The sequence below is a fragment of the Alternaria ethzedia genome (genome assembly GCF_023757985.1).
Source record: "Alternaria ethzedia strain BMP 0044 chromosome Unknown scaffold_49, whole genome shotgun sequence".
Lineage (NCBI taxonomy): Eukaryota > Fungi > Ascomycota > Dothideomycetes > Pleosporales > Pleosporaceae > Alternaria > Alternaria ethzedia.
This window is the reverse complement of record NW_026056242.1, coordinates 138,985-164,377: the sequence shown is the minus strand read 5'-3', so window position 1 is coordinate 164,377 and position 25,393 is coordinate 138,985. Positions and strand designations below refer to the sequence as shown.

The 25,393-nt window shown below is 53.4% G+C and overlaps 10 protein-coding genes across 10 annotated transcripts; 2 read left to right on the top strand and 8 right to left on the bottom strand.

The window, feature by feature from the left end:
* Positions 1-1,155: 1,155 nt before the first annotated feature.
* On the bottom strand, positions 1,156-2,120 carry J4E87_010494 (uncharacterized protein; the record flags this gene model as incomplete). The annotated part of the gene is made up of 2 exons (XM_049382068.1): positions 1,156-1,805; positions 1,859-2,120. 2 exons carry the CDS (start codon positions 2,118-2,120, stop codon positions 1,156-1,158), a joined length of 912 nt encoding a protein of 303 aa, XP_049228243.1.
* Positions 2,121-4,312: 2,192 nt separating this feature from the next.
* Positions 4,313-5,101, bottom strand: J4E87_010493 (uncharacterized protein; the record flags this gene model as incomplete). The annotated part of the gene is made up of 1 exon (XM_049382067.1): positions 4,313-5,101. One exon carries the CDS (start codon positions 5,099-5,101, stop codon positions 4,313-4,315), a length of 789 nt encoding a protein of 262 aa, XP_049228242.1.
* Positions 5,102-5,561: 460 nt separating this feature from the next.
* On the bottom strand, positions 5,562-6,722 carry J4E87_010492 (uncharacterized protein; the record flags this gene model as incomplete). Its single annotated transcript, XM_049382066.1, has 1 exon — positions 5,562-6,722. One exon carries the CDS (start codon positions 6,720-6,722, stop codon positions 5,562-5,564), a length of 1,161 nt encoding a protein of 386 aa, XP_049228241.1.
* Positions 6,723-8,182: 1,460 nt separating this feature from the next.
* On the top strand, positions 8,183-8,818 carry J4E87_010491 (uncharacterized protein; the record flags this gene model as incomplete). Its single annotated transcript, XM_049382065.1, has 2 exons — positions 8,183-8,556; positions 8,629-8,818. The coding sequence occupies 2 exons, from the start codon at positions 8,183-8,185 to the stop codon at positions 8,816-8,818; spliced, it is 564 nt and encodes a 187-aa protein (XP_049228240.1).
* Positions 8,819-9,662: 844 nt separating this feature from the next.
* On the bottom strand, positions 9,663-10,706 carry J4E87_010490 (uncharacterized protein; the record flags this gene model as incomplete). The annotated part of the gene is made up of 1 exon (XM_049382064.1): positions 9,663-10,706. One exon carries the CDS (start codon positions 10,704-10,706, stop codon positions 9,663-9,665), a length of 1,044 nt encoding a protein of 347 aa, XP_049228239.1.
* Positions 10,707-11,440: 734 nt separating this feature from the next.
* J4E87_010489 (uncharacterized protein) lies at positions 11,441-13,392 on the bottom strand (the record flags this gene model as incomplete). The annotated part of the gene is made up of 2 exons (XM_049382063.1): positions 11,441-11,673; positions 11,739-13,392. The coding sequence occupies 2 exons, from the start codon at positions 13,390-13,392 to the stop codon at positions 11,441-11,443; spliced, it is 1,887 nt and encodes a 628-aa protein (XP_049228238.1).
* Positions 13,393-15,969: 2,577 nt separating this feature from the next.
* J4E87_010488 (uncharacterized protein) lies at positions 15,970-17,434 on the bottom strand (the record flags this gene model as incomplete). The annotated part of the gene is made up of 2 exons (XM_049382062.1): positions 15,970-17,264; positions 17,329-17,434. The coding sequence occupies 2 exons, from the start codon at positions 17,432-17,434 to the stop codon at positions 15,970-15,972; spliced, it is 1,401 nt and encodes a 466-aa protein (XP_049228237.1).
* Positions 17,435-18,463: 1,029 nt separating this feature from the next.
* Positions 18,464-19,899, bottom strand: J4E87_010487 (uncharacterized protein; the record flags this gene model as incomplete). The annotated part of the gene is made up of 2 exons (XM_049382061.1): positions 18,464-19,683; positions 19,797-19,899. The coding sequence occupies 2 exons, from the start codon at positions 19,897-19,899 to the stop codon at positions 18,464-18,466; spliced, it is 1,323 nt and encodes a 440-aa protein (XP_049228236.1).
* Positions 19,900-21,672: 1,773 nt separating this feature from the next.
* On the top strand, positions 21,673-22,863 carry J4E87_010486 (uncharacterized protein; the record flags this gene model as incomplete). The annotated part of the gene is made up of 1 exon (XM_049382060.1): positions 21,673-22,863. The coding sequence occupies one exon, from the start codon at positions 21,673-21,675 to the stop codon at positions 22,861-22,863; it is 1,191 nt and encodes a 396-aa protein (XP_049228235.1).
* Positions 22,864-23,224: 361 nt separating this feature from the next.
* J4E87_010485 (uncharacterized protein) lies at positions 23,225-24,712 on the bottom strand (the record flags this gene model as incomplete). Its single annotated transcript, XM_049382059.1, has 4 exons — positions 23,225-23,539; positions 23,590-23,661; positions 23,711-23,798; positions 23,844-24,712. 4 exons carry the CDS (start codon positions 24,710-24,712, stop codon positions 23,225-23,227), a joined length of 1,344 nt encoding a protein of 447 aa, XP_049228234.1.
* Positions 24,713-25,393: the final 681 nt, after the last annotated feature.

The window sequence follows — 25,393 nt, the reverse complement described above, 5'->3', positions numbered from 1 at the left end:
GGGGAGGGGGGAAGTTGGGGAGGCCGAGGAAGAAGGTTGATGGTGGGGAGGGGGATGGGGGAGGGGAGGAGCCGAAGAAGAAGAAAAAGAAGAAGAAGGTTGATGGGGGTGGGGATGATGCTAGTACTGTGCGGAGTGGATGAGGGCGAGGGGTTTGATGGATATCTGCTGCTGGAATGGTGCTGTGGGACTAAGATCGCGGATGGCAGCGGTCGCGATGGATGCGCAAGGCATACGAGCAGTTACATCGCGGCTGGGTCGAGGATATGTCTGAAAAGCCATTGAGAGTCATCAACCCATCACTATCGAGCGGAAGAGAATCGTCGCGTTACCAGCGAGCATACGGCAACTCAATGAGTAGTGGTCAGGATTTGTGCATTACTAGGAGTACGGTCATTGCGGATTGTGCTGGTTTACTGGCGTTCATAATGGATACCCACCGAGGTCTTTAGAGCTTCTACGAAAAGAACCAAATTCCATCGATTTCTAATACAACTTCCAGCTCGGTGGTCTTATAGTCGCAATGTTGCGCATCTCTTCTACGAAAGTGATCAAAGAGATAGGTATCCCGAGTCTACAGGAAGAATATACAGGGAAGGGTTACCCACATTAAGACCGCCGAAGCGAAGTTTAAGAGAGAGTTGGATTGGCGTCGTGCAATAATCATCAAGGCCATTACACTATGACTCAATCTGACGTGTTCTAGATGGGACTGAATAGATGCTGCAGAAGCATGCGGAGCTGCAGGGCTGGAAAAGAGTTTTGGGTTTGCGAGATCGGTGGTATGACCGAACGACGCAAGGACACATTCGTTTATTAGAGGGAGTACAGGGAGATGTAATTTAGGCACATTCATTCATTGGACGAGGTACAGGGAGACATAAGTTGGACACATACATTCAACAGCTGAAAAACATCAATATATGAACGTTGAAGGAGAGGTGTGTTTTCTGAAGTATCATTCGCAAGTCCTCCGGGGGTATCATTCGTCCTTTAACGACGCCAAACGCCTTCCCTACCAGCTCAATCGTGTATCGCGCTCTCCAAAAGTCCTTCAATTGCCCTCCCATGACATCGTACGTCTCTCATCTCCGCAACAGCTCAGCCCGCGCAGACGCCTGACTTCAAGAGAGACCACCTCATCAATAGCCAACATCAATCCAACTTGTCGAAAAGCTTGTAGCGCAAGCCTTCTCGCACACGCTCCCGCTTCGCATCCTCCGCGCTCTTGACCCTGTCCTTCTGACTCTCCTGGCCGCCATCCTTCACCTCGCCCTCAGCCCCAGAGCCCGCCCTCCAGACCGCCAGGTCGTCATCCGCAGCCTTGTAGACGGACGATACATCGGATTGATCGTGGTACTTGGGATCGGGCTTGTCGGGTACTGTGTGTCCAAAGAACTCGAATACGTCGCGCCGAAAGGCGGGATCTTGGTGAAGGACGTAACCGCCGAACCAGTCGGATTTGAGAGGCTGTGTCGCGGTGGCCTGCTTCTGACCTTGGAAGGCGACGTTGGCCGCCGAGCGCTTTTTGGACGCGACGGAGGTAGGTGTCGGCGGTATATAGGCGCTAGGACTGGGGGAGGGCATGGGCGTGTAGCTGGGGGTGAAGGTGTGCTGCATGTTGGCTGAGGGCTGCATTGGTTGCTGCGAGCGTTGAGTGTGAGGAGGTGGAGGTGGAGCGGACATGTCGTTGGTCTCGTTGGTGGCCTTGGTGACAGAAGAAGCTGGTTGCGATGGGCGTGGGGTGTCAGGAGGTGGAGCGGACATGTCGTTGGTCGTGTTGATGGCCTTGGTGACAGAAGAAGCTGAGAGTGTTTAGTTTTGACGTGAAGGTGCTAGATGGGGAAAGACATCTCACCTTCACTACCCACCTTGATGCCTAACAGAAAGAGCACTCCCTCGTGCGCGAATTGCGAAGCGGTGCTTCGTACCAGCGGCGTGATCTGTTCGACCCAGGCGGAAACACTCTCGCCGCTTGCTTTCGCAGCTTTAGCTCCTTCTATGAGTTCCTTGTAGCATCCCCAGTCGGGGCCGAGATCAGCTCGTAGAGCGAAAAGGAGGAGGTCCAGATTCCCTAGCTTAGCCGTCGCTGTAGTCTTTCGCTGTTGGCGGCGTGTCATTGTGGACATTCTAGAGTAGAGTAGCTAGGGGAGTGAAGCGGAGGGCGGAGGACCTGGGAGTGAGAGGTCGGGGAGTATATACGGCGCTAAACGTGCCCAGCATCGACAATGATTTCTGCTTCCTATTGTGATATCATCCGCCGCATCGTAATAGTGAAATGAAGAAGTGCGATACAGAATTCGAGCACCTAAGTTGTTCCAGGGTACGATGGCCGCTGTACAATGACGACGCAAAGATCTGTGAAAGACGCCAGGCTGCCGCATCGCCCAGCATGGAATTGCCCATGTAGTCTCTCGCGCATTGCCTGCATACCATCTCTTCACAAACAGATAACGATCTGGGTCAGTCCAAAGTGCAGACTCAGCACCATCACCCAACCCGCCTCCGCAACCCAACTCGTCTTCGTTTCGTTACCCGTCGCTCACGCGTAGGCGCGCTCGCTCGACGTCGCACACCGTCAATCCAGAACATCGACACAAGCTAATACCACGAATGCAGACGCATCACATAGTTTTCGGGATACGGCCTCTTTTCAATATCGATTTCGACGCTCACATCGTTGCGCGTGCCCCCATCATCTGGTCTGATCGGTACATGAAGGACACCGGCCTGCACGTGATTTTGAAGCATGAGCTGGTCTTCAAATAACTGGTTGACTACTATAATCTGCAACGCGTACGTGGAGTGCGAGAGCAATAGCTTTCCGACTCTTTGATGCGACATCTGAATCGCGCCGGTGCCCGGGTAGTCTTCACAAGCATGGCCAGGTTGTTAGGGGAGTGATAGAGCGGAGACAGTGAGTCGAAGATATCGCGAACATCGACTTCCTTGGATTCCTGGGAGTCGATGAAGGGATACCCGCCAGAGTGTGCGGATCTCTCGTCGTTGATGTCGGAGGATGGAGGTTTGCCTGCGGGTGCTTGAAGTTCCGTTGGCGTCGGCAGTCGGAGAAATCTCGGCCGACGCGTTGGTCATGGCGTCTTCGTGCGGCGGCTTGGTTTTGGGCGCGATGACAACCATCCCACACCCTTTCACTCTTGCAAAGTGCCCGTCAACATTTTGGCGCGATGAACATTAAGCTACGATACGTCTTCGCAATATCCTGAAAAGACTTTCCGTCACAGCTCAGGAGTCAACAGTATCCGCCAGGCGCACCGCGGTGGTCGGCACTGGCAGAAGGGGCAAACATGCCAGACACAATGCTGACAACAAATGTAGCCATTATACCACTCACATGATTTCTTTTCTTTTCTGATATGCGGAAGCTATTAGAATTATCCTTCTTTGGCTGGAAAGTCAATTGCAAGGCTTCGAGTTTGCCTGGTAGACAACATTACGCTGTAGAGCCACTCAAAATTAGCGCATCGCAAACGAGACCCGGGATGAAGTTATTCGCCAGATGGCAAAATCGGCAGAGAATAGATATGCCTCCCGAGCACGATGCTACGAAGAGGTACGAAGACGATAAGCAATCGTCAGCTACCTGTCAATGATTTGGTACAGTACGCGTCATTATGTCCCTTGGAACCGTGCGACGACCGGACACATTCACTTTCCAGAGTTCATCGTTACAGGTTGGATGCCACGTGCTAGGCGAACGAATCTCTTCACACAAAGCTGAGTTTGCTGAACAGCTGACGGGCTCTCTCACTCCACGAACACCCTCCGCTTCTTTTTCCAATATTGCGAATATCGGTAATCATGCCGCTATTCGGATACGGAAACACCCCAAAACCAAGCGCCCAGGAAACCCAACAACCACAAGACATGAACGCCCAACGACTGAGGCATGAGAACCGTCGAAGATCCAGTGAGCGTCGGCGATCCGATGAGCGAAGCGTTCCGACACGCAGCAATGAGAGCGCCTCAACACCCAAGCGAAGCGATACTCCGACCCTCAGACAAGAAGACCCTCCGGCATCGCACAACCTGACGCGAGAACACATCCAAAAATGGAGGCAAGTACTAAACCGTCCCCTCCAACAACTATTCCATCTAACGGAAAACAGGAACTCCACGTACGAGATCAAGGCCACCTTCCCCTACGTCGACCTTTGGCCATGCATGTACTGCCTCAGTAACATCGACTTCCGCTACCGAGAACGATGTTCGCGTTTCCACTGCGACAACCCTGAGTGCGTCGGCCGCGGAAAGCTGCAGGTCACTTGTTTCTGGGATATAAAAGCAGGGATTAAGAGGAATGAGGATTAGCCGCGGCATGTTCTGGCTCGTTGTGGGGAGACTGGCCGTCCGGGACGATGCGATTAGGTCGGCTTGAGTGCGCCCATGGAAGCGCGTCGATGACTTCTAGACCATCGATCCAGGTACCGTGTGGCCAGAGCGATTCGTTCCAAGGCTCTGATGTGTCGACAAATATCACACTCAGCTCGCTGTCTTCTTCGTCTACCTCGGATTGTTCGCTGTCTATACCGGTTGGAGAAGCCGGCGATGTCGCGGGGTCCTGACGCAGGGTTGGCTGAACAAGCTCCGCATTCGCCATAGTCGGAGGAGAAGCTGCATCGGGGGACTTTTCACGCACTGTAGCCTCCGCGGCGGCCTCTGACACAACTTTGGAGACCGCGTTTTTGTCCGACTTAGCCACACCTTGCTCCCTTGTCCGCGATTGCGCCACCGGTTCGTCCTCGTCGTCTTCAGCCGCTGTTCCATCGCCCGTGATTGGTAACTTGACCAACACATTGTTCCGCTGCTTATCGATCTCCGCATTCATCAGATTCGCTAGTCGGTTATGGTCCTTCGAAATACGCGGAAAGTCCTCATTTACGAACGCTTGCATCGCCTCGGCCGAGGCTCGAGCTCGATCTCGACATGCCATGATGTCGCCAAAATACTCGCGGTAGACTGGACGCACGGCGGAAGGTAGCTTCTTCGTAGTACTGACAAAGATGGCTTGGACATGGTAGGGTATCAAAAAGGTGAAGCCTCTGGACGCGGATGAGCTGTAGTAGGTGTAGTCCGTCATGGTTGGGCTTTGAGCGTTCGGCTTGGTCGTTTGTTGAGCTTAGCAGCAAGTGTTTTTGGGGCGCAACACGCTAGAATTATAGAAGCTCGAGCATGCTCATACAAGGAATAGTCAGTGTAACTTAAGGTAACATCCATCACGGCGGCAACATTGCAGTGAATTAATTTGCAAGTGTTTCATTACCACAGTCAACCATGGTACTGCGATGACGCAGAGCGAGACGAGCCACTCATAACTTCCAAAATACATAACCACCACATACGCAAAAGATACTCCTCATCAAATAAGAGAGAACGCAATCCTTAGAGTTATCACCACAGTCAAGCGCCTGCAAGCCATCTAAACTTTCTAGAGTACCCATCAACGCACCGGCTGACAGATACAAAACACGCAACCACCCGTTTCTGACATCTCGTAAACCCCTTTTACGCCTTCGCAGCACCGAACCAGACCTGCAGCCTTACTTCTTCCGGGGATCAGCAACCTTGGCCTTGATGTATTGAGCCCCAATCATCGTGTCGTTCAGCATATCGAGAGCGCGGCCGACTTCCCCCGTCGGTATACCCACAAAAGCATAGCCCTGCTTGATGACGACCTTGTAGACAGCGAAGCCCTCGAACAGGGTGAGGATTTTGTGGTTTGTGACATCGTACGGCAGGTTTTCCAGTTTCAGGTCCGTGACATTCGTAGGCGGTAGAGGAGCTGGCGCAGGAATGGGAGGGGCGCTGGAAGAACCAAACTCAGCTTTCCTCTTTCTCTTGTCCTTGTCCGACAAGTCCACTTTGATGGTGCGACCTTGCCACTTGACACCGTTCTTGAACTGTGCGAGGATCGAATCTGCGTGTGCTTGCTGGATGGTGACGAAGCAGAACGTCTTGCCGCCTGGTAGTATGTTGACGTCGCGAATGGGAAAGTCCTTGAAAATCTCTCGCACCTCCTTCGATGACGTACCGACCTTAATTCCCTTGACGAAGAGCGATACGTCCGTGGCGCTGGGCTCATTGACAAGCAGCTTCTCCATTTCTTCATCAGGAACGCACCGAGCGTTGAGCGTGGCGTTCTTCCAGTAGGTACCCGCGTACTGTTGTACAATGGCGACTGCCATCCAAGGCTGTGCGAGCTGCAAAAGGCCGACTCCTGGGTCGGGCGTTTTGAGATGAAGGATATTGATGGGCTCGTTGTAGTCATAGTAGCTTGGGTTACGATGCTGACTCTTCTCGGTGGTCTCAGAGTACTGGTCTCGCACCGACCTGAACAACTCATTCATGTTGCTCATAGTGTGTTTGTCGGGGAGACCGGTAATCTCAACGGTGCTCGAGAGTATTTGGTGATCCCGGGCGTGGGCGAAGTCGGAATGGCGATTGGTGGCGAATTCGGGAATGGCTTCGTTCCAGAATGAAGTCGTGATCTTCTTGCCGGTTGCCCCGAAGTGGTGGCCTTTGTGGCCAATCTCGAATAAAGCGGCGAGTTTGGGGGCCTTGAAGACTATCCAGGCGGACTCGCCTCCTCCCGCTCGTGTGTACACTTCTTCGACTTCGTCTTCTTGCAAACGTAGCTCAGTGAAGACGTAGGAGGACTCGCAGTTGGGGGGAAGGTCGCTGACTAGTACTGTAGACGACATGGCTGAATTCGTGTTTCGAAGAAGTAGTTTGGGTATGTAGAAGCTGTTAATCACCTAGGCATAGACAAGTGTTGTTGCGCAGAATCTGTGATCCGAGTAGATGACCGAAAAGAGCAGATATATAAGGCGCTTGTGTAAAATGAAAAGTAGTAGGAGCCTGGAGTCGGAGTGTAGCCTTAAGTATTCATTCGGTCGAGTCGTGCAATGTTTGTCAAACCATACACGCCGTCACATGAGAAATAGCGCAAACAAGGCATTTGTATGCCCCGGAAATGTATTCAATTTAAGTGGATTCTAACGAGTGTGATAGGCATAAGCCTCAATGTCCAAAGCAGGGTCAACGGTAGAGTAGGCAGTCCTGAGCATCAGCCCTCACAAGTTCCACGCGCACTTACCCTGCCCGGTTGAACCAGAACAGCCCCCTGGTCCTCCAACACATCCGGTGTCGAAAAGACAGCGGGCACAATGATACTTTTCGTTGCATATCTTTTTGGATGCGCAGCTTCTTCCAGAATCGCACTGTGGCTGCCTCGGGTGCAAAGATAAAACCCCTGGCACATTTGCCTCGGATGTTTCGACGCCTGGGTCGCGTGCGACGATACCGTCCGGGACAGCCCAGAGCTGAGCTTCAGACGTGACAGTGCGTCCGTCACTGAGTTTCAGATTAGTTGTGTTTACTATAGTCTTCGGGAGAGAATTGCGAAGGGGAAAGCTTACACGCCTGGTGTGGCGGATCTCTTCGAGCCCACCTTAACAAGGAGCTCAGCGATTTGAGGCTCACTGAGCTGTACATAGTCCACCACCGTGTCATGTGCTGCGTTGAAGCTGCGAAGCACTCCATCGGCTCCAATGTCCATCAACTCGCCCTCGTTGAAGTTCGTGAGTGCTTCTTCAAGCGACTAGAGGCGCAATGTAAGTATGTGGCTGTTCGAATGTGATCTTTGAAGTGCCTACCGCATCGTTCGTGGTCGCTTCCGCTGCTAGCAAAAAGGTCGCACTCGCGGAAACGAAGATCGAGAACCTCATATTGAATTTACTGTATGATGAACAGGTCTTTTGAGTGTAAGATGTTGAACTGTAGTGTGCTGAGAGGATATTCGTGTTGTCTGCGAGAGGTAGATGCTTTATAGGCCACTGTTGGACCTCTTCTCAATACTTTCAAGGCGTTAACGTACATGTTTAGGTACCATCACATGACTGCGAGGCTGATATATTGCAATGCTGCGTCATGCAGGATGCTGTTGGTCAGCACTGCCTGAGTGTGCCGTCTATAAGTACGCCCCGCATCTCAACCTTTGCGCACTGCATCTTCTTCTCGCAGACACCACATCGCCTGCTGCCACCACTCTATTTAACCCTCTACCCGAGGTTGCGTTTAATAACATACGAAGCCAGCGCTGCTCGCCTGAATCCTACTTCCCATTGTAAACGAATCAACGATGTCCTCTTCTCCCTCGCCAATGCCGCGGAGCCAGAAAGGATTCAACGCCAACAACGAGGAACCTTCAACCGCAGACCCGAATCAAAACGGAAGCGGCATAAAGCAGGCCGCCAATTCGACCGAAGCGAGAGTCAAGACAGACCCGCTGGAGATCTTCGTCGACTCTATGCGAGAATGCGAGCACGGCCATCACTTCCACATGATCTGCAGAGACGGAGTGATGAGAGTCATCGAATACCTACCCGGGCCGCCCGACCAGGTTACACGAACAAACATCTTTGATGCAAAGCCCATGTCGCCAGAGCTCATCAAATCATGGTTGGACAGAGGTCCTTGGAGCCAGGAGAAAGAGGATAGGTTCCGCGGGATTGATGGCAGAACGGTTCCACAGGAGTAAGTCGCACCTGTCATCGCACGCTTATTGAGTAGACGAAGTTTTAGCTGACTTAATGCTACGATTTATAGGCAGTGGTTGACCCCTCCTGTGGGGCTGATTCCATCCTTCGGCACAAAGAACGAGCGCGACGAAGAGATGAGGAAGCACCGCGAGGAAAGGGCGGAGTTGGAACGCAAGATCACGAGTGGCGAAGTCGAGCGGGAACCAGCGATAGCCTGCATGGCCATCCAAAGCAACTACGACCTGAGTCCTCGTTAGGATGTAGCCAGGACTGTCTGCAGGGCGTACATCCTGTTGGTGCGAGGGTCTCTTTCAGTGGCTTCGGATCTGGGGGGCAATATCAGCCAAGGGTTCAAGATGTCGGTATCGGGTACCCTGTTTGGACAGCTGAGTATACGTAAATGTAACTGTCGTTGCCGAATGAGGATGCTGATCGTATCGTAACCATGTCCAAGTGACATGAATTTATATTATGCGACCATACAGAAGACTAGAAAGCATCACGGGGCAACGCAGCTCCATCCTCTTGGGAGGCTTGTGACCGAGGGACGGCTGCAACGACATGCGCATTGGATGGTATCTTCGTAGCGGCCGTGCACGGGTGGCGATGCGCACCGCAACATGGGTGTGTGTTGGACACAACAAGTAATCATCCGCCACTGAACAATCAGCAGTACTCTTCAAGTGTCCTTGGAGACAAGATCCAGCGTGAGAGTAGGAAGAAGGTCGGATTCGCGAACGGGCAATGCCGCTCAGGATGCAGTATTCCATCCGTGAGGTTGCAGCAAACTTCGCGCCCCGCGGGAAGCCGGGTTCATGCGCCCCACTCCCCGGATCCTGTCTACCCCCGTTCAGGAAAAGCGGTGATACAATAAGAGTGAATGAGCTAGGAATCCAGATCGCATGAAGACCTCGACGAATTTGGTTCAAGACTATAGACTCTACTAGGTAGCACATGTTTTCAAGACTGTCCATAAATCGGGCGCGACCCTGCGAAGTTACAACATTGACGCAAAGGATCAGATTACACAACCAACCCCTTGTATTACGCCCTGCAGACAACATCTAGACACCGGCCTGGAAACGCCGATGATCGTCCTTCTCACTCCCGCGGAAGCCCCACCATACCAAAACTCTCTTCCCACAACCTCTCTTCACCCTCCTCATCATACGCCCACGGCGCATACCCCTCATTAGCACTCTCATACATACCCTCCTTCCTCGCCTCCTCCTCTCTTGTCCCCATCTCCGCCAAACTAGCCAAATACCTCCCACCCTTGTCCTTCCACTCCCTACCCACCGCAGCGTAAACCTGCGTCGCAGCCCCCTGCTCCGCACTCTTGAACGTCCGCAGTATCTCCGGGTCACCAAACATCGCCTGTTTGGTCTCTTCAGACACATGCACCCCGAGACCAGATCCCTCGATGATACCGCCTGGATGCACAGACGTAGCGTGTAAATGGCGGGATGAGTAGTGGCGCTCGATGGAGTTTGCGAACCAGATGTTTGCTGTTTTGGCTTGGCCGTAGGCGTTCCATGGTTCGTAGGGCGTGCTTTCGTAGTTGTAGTCGGAGAGGTGCACGGTGGACCAGATGTGCGCCATGCTGGAGAGGCTGACGTAGCGGCTGGGGTACTCGGGGGTTGCGGACGCGAGGAGAGCGTCTTTGAGGAGGTGGAAGAGGAGAAAGTGGCCGAGGTGGTTGGTGCCGAATTGGGTTTCGTAGCCGTCTTTGGTCTTGCCGTATGGTGTGGCCATTACGCCTGCATTGCCGATGACTACGTTGAGCTTTCCGCCGGTCTTGGTGAGAATCTCTTTGGCGGCCTTGCGGATGCTGTCGAAGCTGTCCAGTTCCATTTCGATCAGATCAATCTTCCCAGCTCCATCGTGTTTCTCTGCGAAGATTTCGTCGACTACAGCTTGGCCTTTTGGTATGTTGCGCACGGTTCCGATGACGTGGGCGCCGGTTGTGTGCAGCGAACGAAGGGTCTCGATACCTAGACCGGAAGACACTCCTGTGATAAGGAAGACTTTGTCGTTCAACTTGCCGGTCAAACCCTCGTCGCGAATGACTTGGAGGGCTGTAGGACGAGCGTCGCCTGCGCCACGGAGATTCGCGATCTTGTGAAGCTCGGCATATTGGGCCATTGTTGGAATGACAGTAATTTGGGTATTGCTACCGGACGTGATAAAGTGCTTCTTGGCTAAGTCGAAGGTAACGGATGTTGATGAAGTGTGTCTTGTATGATGAGCTGTAAATTTGGGCGTTTTCAAAAGCTCTTCTTTGCTATATAAATACCACGGTCTGTGGAAGGCATCTGGTAACACATGTTAGCATCAGCTTTTCTTCGTTTATCTCCACGTTCGTCTCTTAACTCCATCGCATAAAGGCCCGAATGCGTCTTGCCTCATGGACATATTTTGGTCCGTCTCCGGACGGCGAGGATGATGGTGGATTATTTGACCCCGTAGATGCAAGATGCGCCCCATTGCCCAGGCTGAACTGGCCTTCCCACTTAGAGTAACACGGTGTATACGGCGTTTTCGAGGGTTGGACGATATGTTGCGGTTGCTTGGAAGCGATGACGTCGAAGCGAGCGAATCGCGAGTTAATGCGAGTTTCATCCGAAGCCACACGTGCTGACCGGCATCATCTGGGCACTCATCTCATGTGTTCTGGTTCGTCGCAAAGTACCGAAGATGGGAATTGATGCGATGAGACTTGTTTGTAATCAGGATCGACATCTTTGCTTGCTCTTCAATCGAAGTCACTACGCCTCTTGCCCACTATGCAGGCACGTCTGATAGGGTGGTTTCTGGCGCAATACTTGCCGATTCTCATTGCCTTGCATTTGCCCTCAATTACCGCAGCTTGATCATCTCTACGCGCTTCCAAAACTCTCCCTCTTGACAGCAAGGAAGGTCAAGCTCCAAAGCTGGCGAATGTTGCTCTCAGTCGCGGTCAATGAGCCCAGCTGCTCAATCTGATAGCCGTTGTCGTATTTCCAACTCCACACCTCATGGCTTAGCTGGTCGCGGTTTGCGTCAATGGTATCCCAAAGGCTGTTGTACGCGGCAAGGACCTTGTCATAGACTGTGGAGTCTGCGCAGAAGTCTACGATGCTGAGTTAGCAATCACACGATGGAGAAACGTGAGAAAACATCAGGATATCGAGTTACCAGGCGCACCCTCCTTATCGCATTGACCAAGCTGTCGCGCAAGTCCAGCGCCCATCATGGCAAGCTGCCAGCTCCATACTATAGTGCCGTGGTAGTCGTCCGTTGAGAAACCTGCTTCGAATGTCGCATTCCCGGCGTACGCGGGGTTCGCGACGAAGAGTCCAATGTCGCTCGATAGGCCAACCGGAAAAGGTTGAAGGATGTGATCGGCGGTCTGGCTGATGTATGCCGTCAGCTGGGTTTGATTCGTGGTGTCGAGGAGGAAGTGGCGGAAGCAGTCATCGCTATTGATGACGGGCACAACGGGTGTACCGACTTCGCCGTCAAGGGCGACGCCGTAGTAAGTGACATCGCTTGTGATCTTGTCGACATTTCTTGGGAGGGTAAGGTTGGCGTTCGACACGTAGTTCTCAACAAGAGATTTGGCGTCGGCTTGCGGGACGGTGACTTCGAAGAAGCGTAACGTCTCATCCTCCCAAATCTGGGCGTACTTATCAGCCTCTTCGCACCAATCCGGGTGATCGGAGAAGAAGCCTGCGCGGCTCAAACTTGCGATAGCCCGAAGTCCTGCAGGTACAAGCGCGGTGTTGACGTTATACGGGATGCGACCTCCTCCGAGGCCATTACTAGAGTCGCGCCACTCGCCGACTATCTCGCCTTCGTTGAGGTGGATGAGATTCTCTTTTACTTGACTCTGCGCAAACGGTGAAGCGATCCGCATGATCTTTTCTGCGGTAAACTGGGCCAGCTCAGAATACGCCAGTCCGTCGTTCTCGACTAGGAACGTTGCGGTCTTCCTGAAGAAAGCATCCGAACGATTCTTTCCAGCATCCGTATCTACGAAGTAGCTGTTCATGGAAATTGGAAGCATGAAGTCCGTGTCGATCATCTTGTAGTCACAGCCAGGTGCGCTGGAGTTGATTCCCTTCTTCCTGTTCAGCCAGGTCGCGTAGTCGCCGAGGACCTCCTCGTGACACACAGTACCATCAGTGCGATTGACTCGCTCGAGAACAGCTCCGATGACGGCTTCAATAGCTGCTTCGCTGAGAATGGGCTGCATCAACAGCAGTGAAAGCATACTGTCTCGACCAAAGTAGGTGAGGAAGCGCCATGTGCCAGCCAGTAGCTTGTTGGAGTATGAGAGGAATGACAAAGAGGTGGTTTGGTCTGAGTTCTCTGCAATCAAGCCGGAAGACGCGTCGTTGAGAACTTCTTGAGGGCTGAGCTGCTCCAATTGCGGATAGTTGTAAGAGGCTTCGAAACGGTAGCTACCTTCGCCGAATGTCAAAGTCCAATTCGCGCCGCGATTCAGCGTAATGGCTTGAGCGCCATTCAGCGGCGCGAACGTCAGCGTCGTAGTAGTCACACCGTCAAACCAGGTACGGTTGATGGAGGCGCTCCCGTCTTCGTTGATCGAAAAACCGAAATTGTTCTGGAAGTCTTGGCTAACGCCTGAGCCTTCGGTCTGGTCGCGAATAGCCCGTATACTACCAAGAATCGGTTGCGTCAATCTAGCAGTAGTGTTGAATATGATCGATGCTGACACTCCAACACGATCCGAAGCGCCCAGTGCCTCTACTGTCTCTCCGTTCCCGGACTCCTCCAGACTGATGTTCAGACTGCCTTGACCGCTCTCAGGCGCGAAGTACGCCATAGCTCCACTATTACCAGCAGGCCATGCCACGATAAGCCGAGGCTTGACGACACTGGTGTTGCTGTCAGGCCTGGGAGTTGTAACAATGACATGGGCGCTGGTGTGACAATCAGAATAGAGGTAGTTCTTCTGGGGTCCGTCTTCTAGATAGAGTCTTGAGGCCGCTTCTTCGCATGGCGATGCGAGATCGTCAGTCGGCGGAGGCGAATACGTCGTGGAACTTTGAGGGTAAGCCAGGACAGTAGCTACCAGGGCCGCTGACCCCAATACCGTATACGCGACCATAGCAACTCTGAACCCGTTAGTTGATAGATTCGCATGGATGTACACTTCATATGTCAGGCTCCTTTACTTACTTGATGATCAGAAGATTGTCCAATGTCTTTGCGCGTGGTTCGTAGCTTTCACGCGCGCGGTATGTGACTGGAACGATCCGCAGTTCAATTGCAGTAATTGAAGTTTCAGGAAAGACCTGTTAGAACGGATAAATCACGGTCGTCGGCCTGTGCGTCCAAACGATGGCCTGTCACTATTACTTCTTTCCTGGTCTCTGGTCGCCTTATGTACGCCCTGTTCCTTCGGCCCAATACGCCCTCTTAGCGACCCACTGACCAGGCACAGTCAGAAGACACGCGCTAGACGTCATGGTTCGAGCCGTTAGTACTCCAACCTCCAACGGCCCTGTTTGGAGCATGCGGGGTCTTGATGGTCGCTCCGTCGTCTTGTTTGTGGGGTAGAGGAGCGGCGGTTCGTTGGCCTTTCTCCCAGAGATCTCGCTTGGCGGGCGCTAGAGCGCATCTGGGTGCGATCGACGCCAGGGTCCACAACTGGGCAGTCACCCTCGTGCGTCATTTGACATCTTTCGTCCCGCATCTCACGAACTTGCAACACTCACAAAAGGCAACGTCTGTTTACGAGCAACACTTATGAGATGCACCGTACCTTGCGACTCCAACGCATGAGCCATCCTTGCATTCTCTCAACCATCGCCAAAAAGCGATACAGCCTTTAGCTACCGCTACCATGTACACTCGGACGTCCGATCAATGTAACCATCGTCAGCATGCGTCTGCTAGGCGGCATCTCGGCGGACCGTACGCAGATGTAAGGGCCTTCTTAGCACACCAACCCACGGCAGAAGACGAAGGGAAGCCAGGTACCGACGCGTTCACGACTGGACGCCAACAGCCCCGACACAAGCCAAGGGCACAGCAACCGAGGCCGTTCACGCGGCTCCTAGCGGATAACTGACCATGTCGGGTTGTCTCGTCTACTGTAGTACTCGCGGCGTATTTCTGGTAGAGGCGTCAGGTCTAGAGTAAGTTCCTCAAAGCTACCGAAGAGCTTGGCCAATCACGGGTGCATGTCGATATGAGGTACAACATCACGAAATCTGGGGTAATTACCAGGTCTGTATGGGTAAACGACGATTACGAAGGGGATCACAAGCCCAGTATCCTGGTCGGTGGCCACTAGAAGATGGTCATAACGTGCTCATCGCGTGCCGTTTTGAGGGCTGTCTCAAGGTCTGACAGCAGACCGCGGGCCGTTACGTCGCGCAGAGATGCATCTCTCCACCATCTTAATACCAGCCTTCCTTACCACTGCTGTCCAAGCCCACGGCCGAATAACCCAAATCACAACATCGAGCGGAGCAATCTACGCAGGCTGGGATCCCGCTTCTTCGGTCAATCTCACACCGCCGCATCCACTTGCGGCATGGTCCGCGTCAAATCTCGGCAACATCTACATCCCGCCCTCGCAGTTCAACACCTCCAACATCGCCTGTCACTACAACGCCATCCCAGGCGCTCTCCACATCAACACCACAGCCGGTGACGAGCTAAAGCTGCAATGGAATGAATGGCCGGTGTCGCACGTCGGTCCCGTTGTGACGTATCTGGCAGACTGTGAAGGGAGCTGCACGAGCAGAAAAAGTGAGGATCTGGCTTGGGTTAAGATCGATGAGCTGGGATGGCTGAATAGTACGGGCTGGGATGTGTTGGATCTCGGTGGGACGTGGGCCGCGGATGTGCTTATTGCGAATGAGTATTCTTGGGTGGTACAAATACCGGAAAGACTCTCGGAAGGATACTATGTGCTGCGGCATGAGATTATTGCGCTGCATGTTGCGGAGAACCTGGATGGTGCGCAGGCGTATCCGCAGTGTGTGAATCTACGCGTTGTGAGAGGGACGGAGGAGAAGGGGAAGAAGCTGGTTGGTGGTGTTCTGGGCAAAGACTTGTACGGTATGAGAGATGAAGGCATACTAGTGGATGTGCATCGGAAGCTTGATGGGTATAAGATTCCAGGGCCGACGCTATGGGAATATGCAACACCAATTCGGCAACCTAATCAATGATACCGCATTCTTTCCATACTGAGAGCGAAGTACCTCCCAGCTCACCCAAATGAGTGTTTGTTTCATCCAAAAGACCAGATGCCGAACTCCTGATATCTCCTACCAGCAATATCTCCATTTTCTTGCCTACTCAATCACATCAAAGGCGTGAGGCCTTGCAGTCTACCTCCCTCCCACACCAAAACTTAACCATCCCCCCAACCCAGCATATCCTCCTAGGCACCCCCCACCTCCACTCCATCACCACCATCAACCTCAACATCCCCATCCGCCTCATCCACCTCAACAAGAAAATCCTCATCCCTAGCCACCACAGGCACCTCGCAAACCTCAAGCGCATCCCTGAATACCTCACCCGCCATCGTACCCTCCTGGTACCTCTTCTTCACACTCTCAATCCATCTAAAATCCCCAGGCGTGACCAAATACGAATTTGCACCAGCTTCAAGCAAGACCAGACAAGCGATGCTGCGACCGTAACGCATCGCTTCTACGAGGGGCCGCTCGAGACCGGCTAGGTAGGTAGGACCGTTGGGATCGGCGCCTAGTTCCAACAGCGTCTTGATGAAGGTGCCAGCGGCTGGTGTTGTGCATAAGTTGACGGCGGTGAGGAGGGCGTATGTGGAGCCTTGGATCTGGTTGATGGATAAAGTGGTTTGACCGATTTGAGGACCGAAGAGTAAATAGAGGAGATCTGGCTTCAAAAGACGGCATGCTGTTTCGAAAGCGGCGTAGATGGTTGATGGGCCGGTTTGCGAAGGCAGAGCAAGAAGAAGCTTGAGGATTTCTTCGTTGCTGGTTTGGATGGCTTTGTCCAGCCAGGCTTTCATGCAGGCTTCGGTTGCTGAGCCGAATGCGGTGATGTACTTGGCTAGGAGGTATTTCGTCTTCGTCATGGGGTGGTCTTCTAGTTCGATGGTAGTGCAGATGGCCTGGCGGAAGGATACATGCTCGCTGTATTGGTATCCAGCGACGTCTCGGTTCTGGTTGGTGATGGCTTGCTGTACCAGTGCCTTGGTGACAACATTCTGTCGCGCATACACCGCAGCATCAAGTGGGTAACCAAAAGCCAGTGACTGCGTCCACAGCAGACACTTATTAGCGCCGACGAAGTGCTTCAACGCGTCGAGCTTTCCGGCTGCGGCGGCTGCAGCGATCAGGGCAGTATCAGTGACCCGAATGGTGTTTGGCGTGTAGTATCCCAGTTTGTTAAAGTCAGTGGTAACGCATCTGAACGCGTCGCTGTGGTTGCGAACAAACAGCTCACACAGCGCCCTCCTAAGTGCAGCCTCTTCAGTGTCGTTGGCGATCCATGGAGTCATCGCTCGGAGGATAGCGCGGATGAAGTCCGTCACATGGCTGCGTGCGAAGCCGTTGAGCTTCTTGCTTCGCACGAAGATGAAGTCGGCGAGCTTGTTCTTGAGGATCTTACGGCCGGCGGGCGTCTTGAGGTAGGCGTGAAGCGCTGGGTTGGCGAGGATGTCGTACGTGATGTAATCGCGAAACGAGGCTAATATCGCAGTTTGTCAGTTTTGGGTGTCACGTGTGCGGGTGTTGTCTTGTTGGGTACTTACTACAGGTTCCTCGAGCCAGCCACGCTGCTGGTATACCATGCCTCCTGGCTAGTGTGTTGAAGACGCGCTGGAAGATCTCTATCGGTAGGTCGAGTAGCTGAAGCATGTTTGTAACGTGTTCAGCGGCTGAGGTGTCGAGTTCGAGGTAGAGGTAGAAGGGATGTGTCGGGTCTGGACAAAGATTTTATATTCGTGTGTTGGCCTGGGCGCGTTGGATAAGAGACACTGAAAGTGGAGTTAGACCAGCAATTGTCGCCCATTGCGCAATATTTCATCCTGCATTGCGCAATAAGCCATCCTCCATTGCGCAATGTTTTTCCCGGACGGGCTGGTGAGATGATTAGCAGATCGCAAACGCCCCGCACCGTGACTGTTCATTCTGAATACTCACTTGAACTCGGCATCTCTCATTCGTAAGAGTTTTGGGCTATCTTCGATTGAACTTTACTGGACATATCCTGCCATTACTACCGTGTCTCTCACATTCAGAGCGTGTTCTGGTCCACATTAAGATGAGATGAGACGAAAGGCCCCTGAGGACTTTTCCAGCCCGTGTCAGCCCCTTGGAGACCTCTTTCCGTACTTGACGTGCCTGGAGAACTAAGGGTTGGTCGCAGTAGGATGAGGCAAAGCGAGAGTCATTGAAAGAATAGCATGCGCCTTTGACTCGGACAAGGAGGTTCAGGAACTGAAGTTTGTAGTTTGATGAATTGGTAACGGCCATCTGATCTGAGACTTGAGCTTGAAGAAAACAATTCTACCATAACCAAAGACCCTACTTAGCCCTGTACTCCATTCATCTCATGCGTCAACGGACGTCTTCGACAAACTTCCCAATCGAAAGCCCGAGTATCCTTAGTCCTCGTCAATGAAGATCCGGGATCTCGCCTACATGAAGCCCATGCTCTTTTCTCAATCGCTTTTCGAGGGACGTGGACGGTGACGTGGTGGAAGAAGGCCTCCCAGCCACAGGAGTGAAGGTGCGAGCTGAAGTTTGTTGTCGTGGCGCCTATCCGTGCACCGGTCAAGCACGGACGTTGGGGCCGACGTTGCCCCTACGCGCAGCTCTTCGCGATCCAAGACTGGTGTGTAGCCGGCAACCTCCTCGGCAGCCCCCTCGCCACGCTACCACCACCTAGGACTGCTGGGGATCGCCCATGGCAGCGTCCCATTGAGCGACACGCTGTTGTTGTACCAGGTTGAGATGCATCACAATGGCGCCGCGCTCCTCCTTGAACTGGTCATCGCTGTCGTTCCACAGCTGGCCGATGGATTCGATATCAGCGCCATATGAACAGAGCGCGGCAACGATCTCGAGGCTATTACGCTGGACGGCGAGCCAGAGAGGAAGATCGCAAGGCCGACAAGTCGGTACCCCATCCGCGTGTGCTCCGTGGTGGAGGAGTGCCTTGACCGGATAAGGATGGCCAACACCCACGGCAACGGAAAGAAGACACCGGAAAGCGACCTTCTTCTCGAGGTATCCTTGGTTGAGATTCATAGAACGTTGCCTGAGGAAACCATCGACCACGGGCTTGCTGTTGGTCTTACAGATGAGCTTGAAGTTTGCGAAACGCTCGCGGAGGCCGGGCTCAGTGCGAAGGTGCAGCAACGTTACGGAGACGCGGTCGTCCGGATGTTTGGCCGCCATAGCAATCCAACTATTAAGCAAGAGCTTTGGGACCGCGGGGAAGTATCGGTGATATACATGGAGGAGCCGCACCGACATGTCTCCATTACCATGACGTAGGGTTGCAGCGATGGCGCCCCTGAAGGCTGCCTCATACTGCTCCAAGGGATGGGTACGGTAGTTCGTCACGAAGTAACCCAAGAGGTATTCGACGACGTTGCGGTGACCACCACCTGCGGCTGCAGCGAGCGCAGACCCAAAGGTGTATAAGACGTCCCAGAGCCGATCGGAGCCGTACCAGTTGACAGTAGATATGAGGGCATCGAGGTTACCAACTGCCGCTATAACAGCAAGCTTAACTCCCGCGCCGTTGTCGGTGAAGTATGGCAACACACGTTGAAATGTCTTGCTCGACTTCCTGTAACTCGCCATCTCCCAAGCAGACTTGCACGCGATATTCAACTGCTTGCTCAGCATGAGCGCGGTCGCATACTCTTCTCCCGAGCTCACTACGTCAGTACTAATGAGCCAGCCTGCCCATAACTTGATGTACTTGGGAAGGGTGTCGCGCTCGCCGGTGAGTACACGCCCGTCCTCGCATGCCCGATTAGCGAGATGGGGTACGCGGACGCTCTTGAGTATGGCGCGGGTAGCATTGGTCAGGGGGACAAAGGCCTCGATTGGCAGGTTTGCGATGGCGGCGTCGATGGCGGCCTTCCATGTCCCTGGAAAAGCGATGTCAGTTTGGCCGCTTTTATCATCCTTGTCTCTGCGTCGCCTGGGGACAGGAGGAGAGTCTGGGCGACATGCATACATGCTCCGCCAGCTGAGAACTTACTGTCGATTCCGCGAAGCAGACTCAACTCTTCGAACCCGTAGGTGTAGAGGAAGTCGCCGATGGTGATGTTGACCAACTCCGAGGGGAAATGAGGGACCGACATGATGATATACTGTCGTCGATGTCGCTCAGAAGCACCTTCTGCTCTCGATGAGAAGAAAAGAGGAGGAAGTCGCGTGCGGTCAGTGGCCTCAGTCCAAAATGTGGTGGGGTGCCCTCTCGCTTCAGGGAAAGCGTCCGACCGCAACAAGTGCAGTTATTCACTGATACCTCCTCTATCTAGGAGACACTCGACCGACAGCGATGGCTCGGACCACCTTGTAAAACATTACTGATAGAATTACGAGGCTGGAGGGCGTCGGCGGTAATTTCAGGTCATATACGGGAAGCCTAGCCTCTACTGGCTGAACAGGACGCCCGTGATGCGTCACGCCAGTCGCCCGCAATGCAGTGTATTGCGACGACGCGTTGACTGAAAGCTCTTTTTGGACGGATAGAAAGTCATTTCGAGCCGATAGGTATTGGTCATGAAGCCCGCGGAGAAGAAAGGAGATGAGAAGAGATGACGGGTGTGCAGTGACTTGTAACGACGGCGCTCTATGAAGAGCTCTCGTATTGACGATTCTTCACTCTTTTTGAGATGGCCTGATTAGATGGGCACATATGCATTTCGGAAGTCGTGAGTCGCTCGTCTGCGTCGCGTCACCGCAGTATCATGGGACGAAAAGGACTGTGAACAGAAGGCACCGCAAGAGTGATGCGGTCAAACATTCTTTAGGACCTCTTTATGAAAGGACAAGGAAGTCGTGTCTCGCCGTAGGTAGGGTCATGGAGCCTGAAGAGGAGAGAAGGTATGAGACGACGAGTCTGCAGTGTTGTATGGTAACGTTGCGCCATAGTGAGACGGCGCCAGAAAGGAGAAGGTGGATGAGGATGGTAGCATCCTAGAATTAAATGCGCTGAGCGACCGGAAAAGAAGCATCGCGGGACGACGTAGCTGATATATGAAGTCGTCGGTGCTGAGGCTCAGATGCACGACTTGGGCATGGCGACGGTGAGCACATGTTTGATTGAATGACCACAGAGGGGCCGCAAACACCTCAATACTGCAATACCAGATTAGCTTGGATCTAAGATGATCAGTAACTCCTGTATATAGCACTTCGCCAGCGCATGTGAGAGCCGGATAGGGTCCCACAAAGCCGAGCATGCTAGTTGAGTAAATTGCGCGGGCGTGGCGCAGCGTAACGGCATGGCTGGCATCGAAAAATATCGCGAACCATTATACCGGTGTTGGGTTATTGTGGATTTCTGGTATCGATCGGGATGTTGATGGCAATCATCGTGTTGGATCGGACGCGATCCCACGAACGTAAGCGTGCTGGCCGGATAGGTCAAGGAAGCATTAAGATCGCGATGCGTGATGGCATGACAGGCATAAAGACGAAATACGAATAGCTGCTTCGATGGCAGGTTATTGTGGTCGTCTGATGTTGGATGGGATGGAGGATGAGATGTAGATGACAAAAGACATGGAGTTCAGCAAACCTCACTCCGTCAGGCTCTAGTGACGCACGTGGCGCTAGCGTGCCGCAGCTGCAGCAACGACGTCAACCAAGGCATGGACCCTGGATCTTGCAGCAGCATCGCTCTTTTGCTTTTGGCATTCAACGCGTCTCACTCCCATAATCAATAATCAATAAACCCAAAGACATCACGCGCATACACTCAGCTTGGGCCAGCAGAAACGACGCTATCGCCGCGAATACAGTGCACGCGACCGCGCCAGGCATCGGCCTAACACAAGACGGCCGCCTGCCGCCGAATCACCCCAATACCAGCTTTACTTTGCGAAACACTGAGCAACATCGCAAGCATGGCGCCTCTCAAGATCTCGATACCATCAACACAAGAGCAAACACCCGAACACGGCAAAGCCTACACATCCTACACCATCAAAATCGAACACCCCTTCCCACGCGCCGCAACCACCTTACAAAAGCGCTACTCCGACTTCTCCGCCCTCGACTCGTCGCTCCGCTCAGAAGTCAGCGCCGCACCACCAGCGCCCCTGCCGCCAAAATCCTGGCTCGGCGGCTTCCTAGGCGTAGGCTCAACCACGTCCCCCGAAGCCATCGAGAAGCGACGAGTCGGGCTAGAAGCCTATCTCCGCGCGATAGAAAGCGCAGAAGACGGATGCTGGCGCGTCTCCAGCGCCTACAAAAAGTTTCTGGAACTAGGAGAGAAGGATGGCGCGAACGGGAAGAAAGCAGCGGGGTTCCCCGGCAGCCAATTCGGCAAGGATAGAGTGAGGGATAGTTCAGACTGGCTGGACAAGCACTCGGAGCTTAAATCCAACTTGCAAGATGCAAGGAGGTGGTTGACGAAACGCGAACAAGCGACTGCTGCAACGGCGCAGCATGAAGCCGCGGCCAACGCGAAGAAAAGCCTCGTCAGAGCCGGTACGCTCATCTCTGCGCTCGAGGAAGGGCTGAGCCGGCTTGGTGGTTCCAACAAAAAAACCTCCGACGACTGGTCCGCCGAGAAACTAGGCGACGGCGAGATCCGCAGAAGAAAAGACATGATAAGCGGTCTGCGCAAGGAACGCGACGGCCTCGACTCCGTCCTCAACAGCATGGCCGTCAAAGCCGCCATCTCCGGCTCGGGCACGTCGTCCACACCCTCGACCTCCTCCAGCGCCGCCGTCACCGAAAGCCAGAAAGCCGGACTCTTCAGTTCATCCTCCAGGAACACCTCCTCCCACACAAATTCCAAACATACCTCCTCCTCCCGCCGCGTCCTCGGCGGTCCGCCCGCCGCCGAAACAGACAAAACCCGTGAATTGGACAATGACGGCGTCCTCCAATTACAACAACAAATCATCCAAGAACAGGATGAAGATCTTGTGGACTTGACGACTGTCGTGCGGCGCATGAAGGAGATGGGTGTGCAGATTAATACGGAGATTGTGGAGCAGAATGCGATGTTGGGCTTGTTTGAGGAGGATGTGGAGAGGGTGGATGGGAAGGTGAGGATTGCGAAGAAGAGGGTTGATAAGATTAGGTAGATGGGAATGAATGCCCAGGTGGGGATGGGGTGGTGAACTTTGGGTTTGGACTTGTAATATAGGCGTTGGTGTAAGGATGGTTCTTTTGGTACTGGGAGTTTTTGTTCTGCATGGGTTTGGGATGGATAATTTGAGTACGATACCCTTTTTTGAATGGGAAAGCAGGTGTGCATGTGCGATGCGGGTGTCGATTGCGTCTCTCTATCCATGTAATCAACGCATGAGCATACCACCCTCTTGTCTTTCGCACATTCCAAGTCAAACGATAAGAGGTCAATAAACCCATCACAAGAAGTCGATACATTCGCATAGAAACAAGGTATCGTCGCCGTCATCCATCCATCCTCACAACAACATCCATCTAATCCGTACCATCACCCAACCGCATCGTACTCAAATTATCCGACCTAATCTTCAATATATGATCAACCGCCTCAATAAGATGCGGCACAAACTTCGCCGGATTCTCGGTAGCTGGGAAGTGACCGAGGTCTGGCATCGCCTTGTGCATCGCTCCGGGTATCTTGTCCGCCGTCTTCTGTCCCATCTCTGGGGTGTTGGACCAATCGTACTCGCCGGTCAACATGTATACGGGACAGTTCTGGGTATCGATCGAGGCTACGCGGGATCGTCCGTCCCAGCCTCCGAAGTAGAAGTCGAGGTCGCCGTGGAAGATCTGGGGAGGGGTTAGGAGAGGGTGGTGTGAGGGGATGGGGGTGGACTTACGCCGTAGGCTTGTGCGCTGTATGTGTGCCATATGAGCTGCTTGTTCACGTGAGGCGTGGTAGGAGACATCATCTACTGCATGTCAGTAATGAACTCTTGTTAGAGATTCTACTCAACATACGCCATAGATCCATTCGGGATTAAATAGCGACTGATTTACTACTGGAGAGCGGTCGTGCCATTGTCGCTCCATGTTGAGGTACTCAGAACTACAATCGTTAGCATCGCTACTATAACCTCAATGTCTCACATACCCTTGCAACGGAATGACACCTGCAGCGCCAACCTCCCTATGGCGGATCGCGACTGCCAGACAAACTTGACCGGCCATGCTTGCGCCGCAAATGATCGGTCTTCGCAGACCCAGAGCCTTCACAAAAGCCGTGATGATGCCCACGTAGCTATCTTCGGTGTTTGTATGCGCGCCCGGGGAGTAGTTCTTCGAAGGGAAGCTGCGTCCATGTCCTGGCAAGTCAAATGCGTACATGATGCACTTCTTGCGCATCTTCGCATCGTTCATGACCCCGTGGTATTGCCGGCTATCGCTACCAGCGGTATGCAGAAAGACGATGGGCTGCTTTCCCTCACCAGAGTATTCGTAGAAGGTTTTGCACCTACCCCATACTGGAGCGTCGAGGTACAGGTACTTGCCAGTAAGGAAGTCGCGCTCGGGTTCGGCTTGCTCGTCCTCCTTCATCGGTCCACAATGCGCGTCGTGTGTCAGTTCGAGGACGCGCCTCCAGACATGTGTCCATTGTGCAAAGGCCGTCTGATTGCCCAGGACTTCAATGCCTTTCTGCTTGATGTTCATGCCAAACATTCCCCAGTAACTCTGGTACGGCATCGCCGGGACTGCTTTGAAGTGCTGTTCCCATTGCTCGGGCAGAGCAGAGAGCGTGAACAAGGCATCTTTCGAAGAGCCGGTGCTAGCTTTTGCGCTGCCGTTGCTGACTGTGACAAGGAGGGTGTTGTCAGAACCGCTTGACTTGATGCCGAAAGTCACATCCTTGTCAATGGCATTCGAAGTCGTAAAGGCTTTGAGCTGTGCATCGGATTGGAGAAGCTTCGAAACCTTGTCCAAGCTTCCTTTGAGAGCCGCGGTAAGATCAGACCAGTCAGACATGGTGGTTTTGGGCGTGCAATGACTCGTCACAACGCGACGAATGCGAGACCTTAGCAGAGGAAAGGAATTGGATCAAGGAAGGCAGAGGAGGGCAGAAATGATGCGCAAGCATGCCGACGGCGCGCTCTACACATATAGCAGCACATAACCCCGGTATCGCCCAGAGCTAGCTATGGAACTATGGTGCCAGGAGGGGTAGAAGTAATGCGGGGTGCGGCACACGTGGGCGCATGTCTCGACTGTCGCTCGTCATGGTTCCGGTGAGCTCGCTGTTGACCCAGACCAGATTTGGGCGGCTAGCTGATGATGCATGCTATGAGGAGACGCGGGGAGTGTTGATCAAGCAAGCCGGACGCGCGCGAGACACGTTAATGCCACTAGCGCGGCCGCCAAGCTGCTGGCAGGGAAGGCGATCGTTCCCCACAACGCTCCAAACCCACTTCCGAGCAAGCCTCAGTCATTACGAACCACATGCAAAGCCGCGGCCGTCAACTCATGCTTCATCGCCTTAATCAGTCCTGCCCTGATGATAGCTGTCGCAATGTCGAAATGATCAGCTGAAGATCATCGGCAAAGCTCCTCTGGTCCGACTGCGGAGTGTTGGCTTACGGTATTTGAACGTCAGCCGAGGAACTCCCATCTCAACAACGTCCGTGATTTGCACGTCTTCACGTATCTCAG